Genomic DNA, 14,864 nt, shown 5'->3' on the forward strand with positions numbered 1-14,864 from the left:
TAAAATTGGGTCAGTCATGCAGTGACCCATTTTTACAACCTTCATGATTTATGACCATAATGGGCAGGCTACATTATGGTTGTAAGTAGAGAACTACCTATATAACATTATACAATATCATCCCTCTACAGAACTACAAAATACTCTGTTGCACTTGCACACATACATGCATACAAGCACAATTCTTCACACACCTTTGTATCCCTCCCATGCTTTCATTATGCAGAATTTGTCTCTTAAAATAGCCATCAGTAATTTCCAAAGGTAAAATCACCACATTGGCTTTCCATGTAAACTGCATTCAGGATACAGCTGAAGTGGTGGTTTCATTGGAGTTGCTGGACAAGTCAAGTACATGTTCTAACACTCTAACTATAGTCCTACATGAATCTACTTCATAGGATTTGCTTCAAAATAAGTAAAATAGTCCAAGAAAAAGCTGGAAACAGAGGATAACTTTTTCAGGTTGTCCATTTCTGAAAAACTCAAATAATTTTTACTTGGACAGGTCAGACCTCAGCACCTGCTTAGAGGCAGGATTATAGGCTTCAGCCAGAATTAAACACCGCCTATGCCTTACCACTTTGCAGCCATATGTGGGCACCCGAATCATTAGTGGTCTGGCAGTAGAATTCTGTCCCAATAACAATGTGGTTGGACTGACTTTTTTTTCATACAGCGGCAACCAGTCTTGAGTCCAAAGTTCAGATCACGGAGAAGGGCAGAAGTTGAAAATTCTGATGAATGCTGGCAGCTTATGCCTAGCCTGAAAAAAGCATCCAGAGCTGCAAAGCTAATCAGCTAATCAGCTTAATGCTGAGATGCTGTGAGGCACCAGGCTGAGACAGGGAAGAAAACGAAAACTACACCTTCAGAGGAAGTGGGCTTCATATCCGCTAGGTAGTGACAGACTCTAGGCAGAAGGAACGAATGATTTAAAAAATAAAATAAAATGGAGAGAAGCAGAAGTGCTTCTGGATATTGTATGAAATACCTGTATTCGATTATGACCATTCAAACTTCCAACAGACCTCCTATGGTTCTACTTGCAACCCTCTAATCTAAAGTTGCTGTGGAGCAATGGTTAAAATGCAGTATTATAGGCTAACTCTGCCCACAGCCAGGAGTTTGATCCTGAGCGGCTCAGGATTGACTCAGCCTTCCATCCTTCTGAGATTGGTAAAATGAAGACCCAGATTGTTTGGGGGCAATAAGCTGAGCCTGTAAACTGCTTAGAGAGTGCTGTAAAGCACTATAAAGTGGTATATAAGTTTAAGCACTATTGCTAATCCTTGCAAACAAACAAACAAACAAACAAAAAAAGATTAAAAGTAGAGGAAATTAATGGAGTACCTGAGAACCAATTGGCCTATTCCTCTATTCGCCTGACTTAGTTTCTCACTTTGAAGAAAGGGACAACGTGATTTAGCAGCTTTAAGCATAGCTCTGCCAATTCTGAAACACACCAAGCTTCTACATACCATTATCTCTATAGAATCCAGGAAGGGGGGGTTGTCTCTCCCCCACCCCCCCCCCCCCCGTCCATGCAAGCCTCAGGTTTCTCCACTTTATATTTTCAGGTCTCTCCATTTTATACTTTATAGAATGAAGAACAAAAATAAACCACAGCAGAAAGTGTAATCTTATCTCACAGGCCTATTTTAACAAAGAGGTTTCACAAGGACACAGTTCAAAAAGAAAATGAAAAGAACACTCGATCAAGTAGAAAGCCAAACATCTTTGCTAATTTGCCCCAGCTTAGTTCCAAGAGCTGCTCAGTCTCTGGCCCCCTTTGGAAGGGACTGGGTTGCAACGAGAAAGCAACTGTTGGAGTTGCCAGGTTTATGAAATTATGAGGTTGGCATGGACTGAGGAACATTTTTCTTTTTCTCTCCTGCTCTGTCCAGCATCCTGTTTTCCACTTATGTGCCTCGAAAAAAACCCAAGCAGCAAGGGGGTCTGCAGAGGAGCGGGAATCAGAAACTCTCTATAGGGCAGTACGTGATTAAAGCCATGTTCTTTTTTTACACGCATTGTATATAAAGGCCACTGCTCTTCTCTGGGGATTGTCCCCCGAATCTGGCTCTCAAACATAGACTGCATCCATACAAAGATTTCTCTTCTTAGACTCCCTGGTAAATAGTACTAATTGGGGATCTAGCAAAAATGTGGGCATGTTTTTAAGCTTCCTCCTTATCAATCTGATTGTCACTATTTGCGCTGTTCATTCTCTACACTGTTCTCTCCATCCCGTTCATTTAAAGAAAAAAGATAGCAAAAATGCCCAACAGAAAATTTGGTGAGGTTGCTTGGCATAAGATGTTGTTTAAGCTGAAGTCATCATATGGTTTCTTTGCTTTAACTTGATGCATAGCCTCGGATGTTGGAGGAATTGCAGGCTGTGATCTATGGTTTCTGGTAAGGGTGTGCAATTAACACCTCCATGCACCCTCCATACCCTTTTCCCCCTGACCCTAAATTCTTCAGGACTGTACTACAGTTGTACAGTGTTCCAGTTTTGAATGAGAAAATAAGCAGTCAAATAAGTGCAGCTTCTAGCATGCTACACACTTGTAAATTATTATTAATAATAAATAATAGAAAGCAATTCTCTGGGCTGCTGAGATTCAGGTTTAAAAGAAGGGCTCCCTCAAGTGGCAGAAAGGTTGCTCAGCTGGTCTTTCCGGGTAGGACAGGGGTAGGCAACCTCGGCTCTTTTATGACTCATGGACTTCAACTCCCAGAATCCCTGAGTCAGCTATGCTGACTCAGGAATTCTGGGAGTTGAAGTCCATGAGTCATAAAAGAGCCGAGGGTGCCTACCCCTGGGGTAGGATAATGTGTGAACATTGTGTTTTATTTGGCAAACAATCAGATCCCCCCCATGTAAAAAAAGGGGGGGTGAGGCTTCAATCATGCAGTCCTGGCTGCCCTCTTAATTACTTTCTCCCACCCCCCCACCCCCCACCCCCATCCATGCACACTCCTGTAATCAATAATTGAAACTTACAACTTAAACAGAATATGTGAGCCCAGCCAATATTTTGCTGAGATAAAAGCAAACATCGGGACAAAGAAAAACTGGGGTTTCTTCTCCTTCTATTTATCCCCCTTGTCTTTCTATTTGACCTTCTCTTTCTCCTATTCGTCACTCAGTAGATATAGTCTGAATTCTTTTTTACATTCTTATAAGTCTTTGCCAGCGTATGATTTCCCAAGATGTTTGTATTTCAGTAATATTAAGCACTGAGAAGTTACAGAGCATCTGGCCAAATATTCAACATTCATTCCTAAAATTTGAAATTCCAGCATTTTGCAAAAAAAAAAAAAAAGGCTTTAAAGCACAATATTGTGTTGAGGATGAAACTAGACTTCCAGAAAAAGCAAGTTCCAACACAGGGAAAAAAAAACAGAATTAAAAAAAACAAACCTTCTGAAGCCTTCCCCTTCTGTCACTTTCTCCCCATAAGCCTTCCTTTTTGGATCTACTTTCTACATCTTCTGAACGTGCCTCCAGAAAACCAACGAGAAAAAAAAACCTGGATAAGTGGGATCAAGTGATTTCTTCAAAGAAACCATGAATGGATAGAGATGAAGCAACAACTCCTGATTTCTGCCTCTATTAATTTCCCCCTAGCACACACACACAAACACTCCTAACTACTTTGTAGCTTGTTAGCCTGAAAGCAGACCTATTGCATTCCAGGTTTTGTGCATGGTTTATGTCACAGCAGATGCTACCACCTGGATGACTTGGCTCATCTTGAAAAAGCTAACCTCAGTTGAACCTGGCTACTCTTTGAATATGAGACCACCAGAAATTTGCAGAGAGGTAGTTGGATTGCAAAGACCTGTTCTAGAAGAAAGTGACACCAAGGCATTTCTCTACTATCGCCAACAAAATTGCATTGATGTGTCCATAGAGCCAGCAAGAATTTTGCTCCTCTTGAGGGAGATTTTTCTTTCTCTTACAGGTCCTACATTTGAGATACTTTAACAATAATGTAATAATTGTATTCTTTGGAATCCTGCGTAACTAGACCCAAATTTGAAGGGCTGTCAAATATGGTATGCATCCTGTTATTCTAAAACCATTCTCTGCAATCTGTTGCATGCTTACTTGGGAGTAAGTCCAATTTAACCAAGTGGGAGTTGTTTCCAGGGACATACAAAAAAAACTGGCTTGCAAGGGTTTGCTTTTTAAGGGAATTTTTCAAGCAAGGGTACCTGCAGATTTACACACTGTTCTTCTATTACATTCTTTTTTACAAACACAAACCATCAGGGATCCCTGTCCAGACTGCATTGCTACTCTACAACACAGTAGAGTGTAAACAGAAATGCAAAAATGCTTTGATGGGATAGGGAAAGTGTGTGTGTGTGTGTGTGTGTGTGTGTATGTGTGTGTGTTTGCATATGAATCCAGTTTCTTTATGTGTTATTGCTACAACCTGAAAATACAATTTAGGTATAAATTCCCAGCTCCCTCTGCAACTTTCCCTTTCAAGGGTAGTCTAAATTAATCCACAAATAGCATGAAAACTGTCCTGTTTTAGTTCTTAGCAAAGAATTTACAAGCCTCTTAGGAATTCATGGCACTTGGACACAGTCAAAGAAGAAAAAAGTCAGCTCTGCTCTGGTCAGTCAGAGCAGAATAGAAGTCTAAGCAGAGGGCTTGAGAGAGTGAGTTCTGGTTGTCTGAAGCCAGTTTTGGTGTCAGCAAAAGAGTATTTACAACAGGTGGCTTTACCCAGCTGAAGTTGAAAAAGCCAGGGTCAGATCTGATTAGTACCTGAATGGGAGACCACCAGAGTTATTGAGCTGAGAGGAAAGTGGAAAAGTCTTCGGTAAGAAGGCAATTTCAAACTAATTCATATTATTACCAAGAAAACTACATAGTCATATATATGTAGACACCAGTAAAATTCAGGAGAAATTTTATCTTCTCATTTACTATGATTCTCTCCTTCCAAAATGTCAAAACTCCCAGACAGCCCCCCCCCAATCTCTTGGGACATTTTTTCCTACATAGTATACAGTTTGTAGAAGGAAATAACTCATATATAATTCTTCAGAATATGCTCTCAAACCTGGACAGAACTTGGGGGACATATTTCTGTGGATTTCTGACTTCCTTGTCTCCTCTAATAAATGTTTCTTGAAAAAAATTCTTGGCCAATGTTCTTGTATTCCAGCAAGAGTGATACCCTGTATTTTTTTTTCTTTTCTTTATTTTTTTTTACTTCTGTTGCAGTTTAGCCAAGAATAAGCCCTATCTTGAATATTCATAGCTCTTGTGCCTAAACCTGTTGTATACACATAGCTATGTCCACAATATAGTTTGAAAGCCCAAGGTGGAAAGGATATTACTCACCCAGACATTCTCCCGAAGTAACCCCATTACAATGTGTACAAGACGCCAACAAGCCAGTTTCCCTGCTCTCTCAGTTACAACAGCGAGATAGACACTGCCTATCCCCCCAAAGTTGAAAGCAATGAAGAGAATTAATTCTTTATCAAAGGTATGCTTTAGGGTCATTCACGTCTCCCTTTTATCATGCAAAGAGTTGGCAAGATGAAAAAGAAAGGATCTGAATTTTAGATCAGACTTTCCAAAGCAATGGAGGATGAGGATGGATGAGAGTGGGATGGATACACTACAGCATGGATTAGACAACATTTAAAAAAATTACACCAAGTTATGGGTGGGGTAGGGAGGATTATCAACAGGCATGAGCTATGATGCCTAAGTGGAACCTGCCAGCTTGGTGCAGTGTACTTCTGGGTGCTAAGAACAGACTAGTAGAGATGCAGCCCTTGTGCACTGCTTGTAGGTTTTCTGAAAGCGTTTCGTTGGCCACTGCTGAACACAGGAGCAGTCAACCGAATACTAGAGGGATCATTGCTGGAATGATCCAACAGACTTTTTTTTAAAAAAAGAACTCATACCAGACTAAAGGGATTATAGAGACAAGTTGATCTGCTCAAAAAACAGAAGGTGTCATCCTCACACTGCAGCTTACTAGTTGTACCAACAACTCCCTTTGTGAAGATGCAGAAGAGATGTTGGATCAGTGTGTTGCCCTCAGAATCCTTCAGGGCAGCAATTCAAGAGATCTTGGGTGTGCCTCTCAAGTTGGGTAACACAGCTTATAAAAGGGATCCAGGCAGGCCTCTGCTGTAGGTGCAATAAAGCATCATTCACTGCCTACCTAGGCAACTTTTTCATGAAGCTGAAAAGAACAAGCTATATCAAATGCTAAGTCTTCCCACTGGAGTCTATAGCTAACTTTCTAGGAGAATTGCTTGTCATCATACCTACGGTAGTTCCAAACCCATCCAGCAGATTTTCCCTATACAGTAAAGCTGTGTGTGTGTGTGTGTGTGTTAAAAAAAATACAAAAAGTCTTTTGACTTTCAGATCACTACATATTCTATCTGGAGTGCCAACAATTCAAAACAAAACAGGTTGGGCACAGAGGAGAGAGAAGGAAAAAATATCCCTTAGCGGGGCATGCGTATAGAAAAATCTCAAGGTTTACTTCATCATCAGCATCACCAGCTACATCCTAAATCTATGGAACTGATTTGTCCAAGAGAAGCAGATCAGTTACAAGGAGTCAGAATATTCAGCAGGAGGAGAGTGAGGTTCCTAAACAAGGGGAATGTCATTAAGAGGGCAGATGGTTCGCCAAACAGCCCCATGGAGGGATGTAAAATCCAAGAGGTGGAGTTGGGTTGGCACAAGATGACTTTCTGGATCCTGTACAGCCAACATTTGTCTTTGTCCCTGAAATGGAGCAATGGGATAATCTTTCTGTGTTCCTACATGGAGAGTGATAAAGAATTTTGGCTGTCATTTATACTGAGAGGGACCCACATGCCTTGCATGAGCCCTGCAGGTGAGGCTTCCTACCAGTGAATGAGACCTTGTAATTCCACTCTACCATAAAAGGAGCCGAAGAAATGCTGGGGTTCACACTGAACCCTCCAACTGGGTCTGCAGATTCTGTGTCTGCTTCAGGAATCTGCCACACCTTCAGAGATGCTCTGATTCTCTTTCAGAACCTGCTTACAGGACCCGGAGTTGAGTGCAGCATTTGGAAACACTTTTAGGGATCCACGTGAGCATTGGTTGTCCTAAAGCACTCTGGATTTGTGTCTTCACATCCCACCTTCCTCCCCACCTACGCCCTTCCTTCCAGATCATCCTGGTTCACGCGGCAGAAGTCTTGGCTTTTGATTTTTGAAAATGCAACATCAGCGCCTCTCTTGGAAGCCCTGGAGACCCCAGAGTCAGACCAGGAAAGGGGGCTCAGAAGACACCCACCCTGCTCTCTCCTGCCAATGGTAACCTGCAGCAGCGGCGGGGTCCTCGCCCCTTCCCTTCTACAAAAGGAGTGGAGAAGCTTTGCCTAGAGTGGGGCGGGGAAGGAGAGCCCAGGGCTTCTCGGAGCTCCCCAAAGCTGGAGCTGGACGGAGGCGACGAGAAGGCTCCGCAGCCAGGGGGCAGACGGCCGAGCCCGGCTTTCAGGAGGAAAGCACCTCAGCGGCGGCTGGACAGAGCTGAAGCCGGCGCAGCCTGCCCGAGGTGCTTCTCTTACCTCCTTGCCACGAAGCCGGGAGGCTGGAAAGCAGGAGAACGAGGACTCCCGGGAGGAGGCACGAAGTCCGCAGCCTGGCCATCTCTCGATGCAATGCCCTAGTCCGCTGGCAGCCCGAGCGTTTTATCCCAGCGGTGCTGCTTAATTGTGGCTTCCAAAGATGCAAGGGGAAAGGCGGGGGAGGGGGGGAGTGGTGGTGGAGGGGAGGGGAGGGGAGGGGAAGGGCTCAGGACACTACGTCATTGGGAAAGGGCAAAGCCACGAGTCTCTCTCCAACTGCTCGGGCTGGCTTCCCTTTGCAATTTTTTCTCTCGCGCTGCTCCGCTCCAGATCGGCGCATCCCTTGCCAACAGCGAGCGCGGCTGCCAAGGAGACTTTAGCGAAGAGGAAAGAGCGGGACGGAACTTCCTCCAGCTTGGTAGAGCAACGCACCCCTCGGGTCCCGCGCCCCACCCCGAGGCCGGAGAAGAGACCCCCGAGGCCGGAGGTCAGGTGTCGGGCGGGGGCGGCCGGTCGCTGGGCGGGAGGGCTCCTTCGGCTTGGGACGCGGTGGCCTCTTCCACTCCGCAGGCCCTGGGGGAGAGAGAGAGCAGGAACAGGCGAGCGGGGCTGGGGGTCCCCACTAAGAGACAAAGAAAGAAAGGGGGGCGCCAGGGAGATGAAGCGGGAGAGTCCCGATCATTTATCTGCAAAGAGTTTGTTCCCTGGAGCCAACTGGCCAGATTTGGTTGTGTTCAGACACAGTGACACCTGGTCCCCGGTGCTCAGCCAGACAGGAGGCAGGATTCCAGATAGGTCAAGGTCCTGCAGCCTCTGTTAGAAGGGAGAACCCATATGCCCTTTGCAAACCGGCCACGGTGAGGCCCTGGGATGCAGAAGTTTCAGTTTGGAGACTTCTGACCTGTCCCACTCAACACATTGGTCTGGGCAATCCACCCAAGGCCTCTGTTGCCCAGATATAAATAACGTTCATCCACCCTCTGACCAAGTTGCTGGAAAGAGCATAAAAGAAAAAATGGCCATACTGTATGCCTGTGTTGTTGTTGTTTTTTTAATAAATGTGACGATTGAGCACAACTCTTATTAAAATAGATCCCTGCCTTGTGCAGCTTATGATTTAATGATGGGAAAGAATTATTCTGGTTCTCAGATGTGTAAATTCAAGCTTTGGGGGATTCGGCTGAAAACTAAGGTGTTGACTTCTCAGAAAAGAAGTCAGCAAAGTAGATGCTGCTGAAAAAGGACCAAACAGTCCTGAACTTCTAAAGGAAAACAATACAAAATTCAGTTTCAAAATACCGGTATGTATATAATGAAACCATTGAAGCCCTCCGTAGAGCTTTAATGTTCTGAGCAACCACTGGGAGTAAAAAGGTTCCCTGAAAGTAAAAAGTGATTAAAAGCTGTCATAAAAGTTTTTAAGGAGATGGTAGGACTACTAGGGAGATCCTGATATATGAGACTCACTAGGTGACTGAAATATATTTTGCATATTCTCAGAAGAACACATTAAAAAGGAGTATCCCTACAAGTTCTAAAAAGTAGGTAAGACATATTCTTAACACTTGTGGTGACTGAAATGTGTTTGTATGCATTCTTAGCATAAATTGACACATTTGCTAGTCTGCTTTGTTAAAGAAAACCTGGGCCAAACGAAGGTTAGGCAGAGAAGTCCACAATCTGGGTGCCATCACCATCTGGGTTTTGCTTCTTCTCATATCACCCAATGTTCTCTGGATAGTGGAGGCACCTAGGACAACAGCCCAAAATATCTACCTTGTTCTTGACAAAATAGATACTGTATGTTGGGAGGAAGACATGGTGCATTTGAGGATTTTAGGAGCCCTCCTTTCCAAGGATATGGACTTCCTTCCCTACCACCTAAGAAGCCCTTTGTTTTATTGACTTCTGATGCCAGAAAGCGATGACTTTTCCAGCACTGGCAGCAAATTCACTGGCCCACTGCCATTGTTTTCCGAAAGAATGTCAACGTTTGGAAGGCACTAAGCAAATCTGTTTGATTAGATCAAAAAATATTCAGTCTGGTGCCATAAACAAGAAAAAATTGAGCTTTGCTGCCAAAGAAGGGCATTTAGAGTGTACTCCCCCAACCCAGAAGATGAAGGGAGGGAGAACTTCCAAATTAATGGGGAACACAATATTATGATGTCTCTTGGAGGAAAGCAGTGCCGGCATCAGAATTCTGTGTGAATTGACAGAAATGAAGAGATAATAATTTAGTAGAACTTAATTTATATCACAGTGTTGAGAAGATGACATCTTAAATGCTTTCTAAAAGGGAATTTGCTGATGTGGCTTCTTTGCCTGGGAAGCCAAGTTGGTTCATATTGACTATAGTCCAATGATTAAGCATATGTTTTGAATGCAAGAGATCACAAGTTCCCAAGGTCATCGTTTTCTCTTTGTGAAGGATTCTATTTGGAACCTAGCGTCACAAGATCCAGTGTTGATTGCTTGCTTAGAAAAAGGGGACTGAGCCAATTTATGGAGGAAGAGAAGATTATGTGTGGACGTACATAATGAAATTCCATGATTATGGGCAGCATTGTTTCTGGGCATCCAGCTGAGAAGAAGCTGAGTATCCAGCAATAGAAAGTTCTATTGAGGGTCTTCCTGGAGGCATCAGATCGATGACTATGAGAAATATAGCCTCTAGAAATATATCCCTGGTCCAACAGGGGTCTTCTGAGATTTTGATAATAGATCTCAAGGGGCAGTACAAAATATTGTAGACCAGTGTTTTCCATATCTTTTGGGACCAAATGTTTTCCATATTTTTTGGGACCAAAATATTGTAGATATACACTGTTCTACAATATTTTGTATTGCCCCTGAGATCTATTATCAAAATCTCAGGAGATCCCTGTTGGACCAGGATATATTTCTAGAGACTATGGGCACATTTGGAATTTTGGAGGTGTTACAAGCACTCTCACAAAAATGTTGCCCTGGAGAGCATGACTGATTCCTGGGTCCTCAAAGTACCCATGAAATCTTTCTTGCACTGTGGGGTTCCATGCCCAACTGCTGGTAGCGTCCATTGCTATTATTCCTTGCAGGTATGGTGATCCATTGATCACGCATGGGTTCTCCAGACTCCAAAGCCAGCTCTTCCACCCCTCCCTACTTTTTCAAGTGAAGGTTATTTCATGGGGACTTTTCCGGATGCCACCAGAAACCCAGAACAGTGTTTCAAGGACGTTGACAAACACTTTCAACATTTCCCACACAAATCGTTGTGTGTACGACAATACTGTTTTGACAAGACCTTGTTCAACACAGATAGTACCTGCCAGGTATTTCCTCAGTTTATGATAAAAATAAAGTCAAGATGGTAACCACATATGTTACATGCAGCACCCACACAAATGGCAGAATTTTTATCAAAGTGTCATGACTGCCATCTTGATTTTTTAAATATTTTTTTTACCATACCCTTGGTATCTGCCTGCTCTTTCTTTTTTCTGGCTCTTGGCCTGCCTGTTTCCAAGCTGTCTGGTACAAAGCAATCTGACTTGGTTTCCCCAGTTTTCTAACATGGGCTGAGTTTAGAAAAGCTAAATGGGTTTATTTGCTAGGAAAAAGGAATGATGCCAAAAGCTATACAGAAGGAAACAATAATTATGTATGCTATTAGAATGGGGTAAAAATCTTTTCTGTTCATACTGGGTTACAGGGGGAAAAGGACATATTGAAGAAGCTTCTAATCCTAAGGGCGTGTTATTATTTGCTTGTTTGTTTGTTTTGGCAGCCAACAGAATTCACATTAGCCAAGAAGTCTCACAATAGCTGGATTAGGGAGAAGCTCAGTTGATCTGAATGAATGCCAGAGCACATAACTCTGGTTAAAAAAAACAAGAAAAAAAATGGCAGCACTGATGATTGAGAAATTGCCTCTGAGCATGTACAGGGACTATGTTTTTCTTTTCTGCTCAATCTAAGCCAATTTCAGCCATGCTGCAAGATGTCAAAGCCACAACATGGTTCCAGCACATCAAAACCTCTTGCATTTAAATTTCTTCAACTTTTCTCTGGGAGCTCAAGACAGCTCATTGGGGGTTTTCTCCTGATTCTGTCTCCTCGAACTGACCCATAATCCAGTGGGGGGGGCCCTAGCTGAATCTCCCCAATGTCAAAATTGCAGAAGGAATGGCGTTTTAGTTTATGTGGTGGAATAAAAATCAGGAGGATGGTAGCACCTTTTCCAACCAACACATTTTTATAAAAGGCATATGCATTTGTGAACATGGTATAGAAACAAAAGAAAAAAATGCATGATGTCTTCAGAAGAAACAGTATAATGCCAGGATTAAAATATTAGACTAGGAGAGATAGATCTAAATTCAAGTCAACCAATAGAAATTCATTGGATTTCTTATTCTCTCTTAGTCCAATAGGAGCATCTGCAGGAAGAGTCAAAACACTTAGGATTATAACTATGATTGTGCAATTGAAGTCCAACTTTTTTATATATATGATCCCACCTTTTAGATTTCCTGGCCCAGCCCACTCTTCAAAACTGTTGGGAGGATAAAGTGAGAGAAGAGCCCCATGGAAGTTATTCTGGGCTCCAGGAAAAAAGGCAGAATATATACCTGGCAAATAAACTTATAAATACACCTGATGTCCTGCCTCACCCACAAATAATAGCTGATTTCCCACAACATGTTAAACTTCAATTTAGCCTAGACTAATGTATAATGTATAGATATGGGACGTGGTGGCTCAGTGGGTTAGGACACTGAGCTTGTCGATCAGAAGGTCGGCAGTTTGGCAGGTCAAATCCCGAGTGCCGCATAGCAGAGTGAGCACCTGTTACTCGTCCCAGCTTCTGCCAACTTAGCAGTTCGAAAGCACGTAAAAATGCAAGTAGAAAAATAGGGACCACTCCGGTGGGAAGGTAACAGCGTTCCGTGCGCCTTTGGCGCCTAGTCATGCCGGCCACATGACCACGAAGACATCCTGGGACAAGCGCTGGCTCTTCGGCTTTGAAACGGAGATGAGCACCGCCCCCTAGAGTTGGAAACGACTAGCACGCATGTGCGGGGGAACCTTTACCTTTACCTTTAATGTATTATATGAACTTAACTCACCTTTCTCTCAACTCAAAAGCTCCTTTGTCTAAAACAGTGTTTTTAAAACTTCGCAACTTTAAGATGTATGGACATCAATCCCCAGAATTCCTTAGCCAGCATGCTCACCAGGGAATTCTGGGAGTTGAAGTTCAAACATCTTAAGATGCCAGGTTTTACTGATCTAAAAAGCTACCCAAGACAGAAACTGGAACTCTTCAACCAATGCAGTCTTTTAACTCTGGTTTTCCTACACATTGCAGAGGGTTGAACAGGAAGATCTTAGGGGTGCCTTCTTACTCTACAATTGTATGATTCCATTATTTAGACCAGTGTTTTTCAACCTTGGCAATTTTAAGATGGATAGGCTTCAACTCATGCTGGCTGAAAATTCTGGGAGTTGAAGTCCACACACTTTTAAGTTGCCATGGTGAGAAACACTGGTATAAGCTGTCCTTCCTTACTTCCAATACTTGCACTCTGAAATTGTCAGAAAGAGGGAAATTGCATCTTAAACATTAGGCTTCTTATCTGTAAGATAAGCAAACATGTTCACAATGAATGCAATGCAGGCGGCTACAATTCTATCTGCTCATATTTTTATTTTTTATTTTTATTAAATTTATATACCGCCCTTTCCCGTAGGACTCAGGGTGGTTTACAGGGCATAAAAAACGTCAATACAAAAATTAAGAACAATTAAAAAGATTAAACTAAATCCCTGAAAAAATATAAAACGTATAAAACCCCAGTTAAAACCCCAATTAAAACTCAGCCTGGGCCGGAAAGCTCGAAGAGCCAGGTCTTCAGGTCCCGGCGAAATGATCAAAGGTCGGAGGCAGTCCTAAGCTCCACGGGCAGCTGGTTCCAGAGGGCAGGCGCACCCACTGAGAAGGCCCTCCCCCTGGGTGTTATCCGCCGGCAATCTTTTACCGGCGGCACCCTGAGAAGGCCCTCCCTGTGGGAGCGCACAGGACGAAGGGAACTTGATGCCGGCAGCAGGTGTTCCCTCATGTGCTTTGGAATTGCAACCCTTGCTATCAAATGGTCTGATACTTTTCTGCACCACAGCCATGTGATGTGGGTGGGGAGCATGATTGAGTGACGGACTGCATTGGGAAAAATACTATAGGAGACTCCCCTCTCCTCCACGCTCATATACACACTTCCAGTCATTCCTATTACAGCTGAGCCTCATAACTGTTGTAGGAATGATACACTTTCACGTACAAAAAGTAAAGAAACCATAGTAGGAGCTTTCAGATGTTTTTCCAGCAAGAATTTGGCTGCTAGAAAGACAAGACACTTGACATCCTCATTTAGGAATCTGCACACTTCATTCCTTCCAAGGCAGCCTAATTTTCAAAGTGTAATTAATCAGCTTTCAGTCAGAAATGGCACCACTGTTGACAAAGGCTCTAACAACTGGGTGGCACTTGAAACTTTGCCATTGCACAATATGGTTAAGCAGATCAGTTAAAAGCCTAGTGGTTATATGTACAAACATGCAAAGAATGGCTACTTTTCATCTTGGTTTCCTTATTTAGGGTGTCATGCAAACCAACCCGTTTGGTTAATTTAGGAGCTAATGGTTTGTGAAAACTCAGAAAAGGGGTAAATTTATTGGGTTGTACGAATGCAGTAGTAGAGATGGATGGTTGGGAAACTGTTTTCAAGCAATCTCAAAAGTTTGCATCTTTCTGATAAGAAACCAGAAGACAGGGGACAGGAGATTTTGCTCTCTAATTCCTGCTAATTGTTCCAGTTTTTTTTCCCTTGGCAGATTAGAAAAATCATTCCTATACTTGTGCCAGGAGAAGGTTCGAACAAACAATGGGAAGGTTTGTTGAATTGAAAAGAAAAAGGAGATTATACAGGTGGAGATTCATTTCATAGCGACAGAATGGTTGCGTTTGCCATTGTATTCCGGTTTTATTTAAAAAAAAAATCCTTGTCTACTTAGAACCTTAGGATTTCTTAGTGGCACTCTATTCAAATACTAACCAAGTTTGCATAGTTTTTTTTTCCTTCTGAGATCAGCTAAGGTTGGTTTGATGCTGCCATCTGCTGTTACAAAGGAAGCAGCTCCTTAGGTGGGGCTGCTTCAAAAAATTGCAGACAGGTACAGTATTATGTTCATGCTACTGTGTTCTCTAAAGCAGTGTTT

At 43.0% G+C, this 14,864-nt stretch overlaps 1 protein-coding gene across 2 annotated transcripts in view; it reads right to left on the bottom strand.

The window, feature by feature from the left end:
• Positions 1–7,745, bottom strand: part of ELN (elastin) — a 92,422-nt gene extending 84,677 nt beyond the window's left edge. For both annotated transcript variants that reach the window (XM_083376458.1, XM_083376457.1), the window contains exon 1: positions 7,605–7,745. In XM_083376458.1, coding sequence (XP_083232584.1) covers positions 7,605–7,686 — 82 coding nt within the window. In that variant the 5' untranslated portion in view covers positions 7,687–7,745. The remainder of the gene's footprint in view (positions 1–7,604) is intronic.
• Between the last annotated feature and the right edge of the window lie 7,119 nt (positions 7,746–14,864).

Source organism: Vipera ursinii (assembly GCF_947247035.1).
Source record: "Vipera ursinii genome assembly, chromosome: 1".
Lineage (NCBI taxonomy): Eukaryota > Metazoa > Chordata > Lepidosauria > Squamata > Viperidae > Vipera > Vipera ursinii.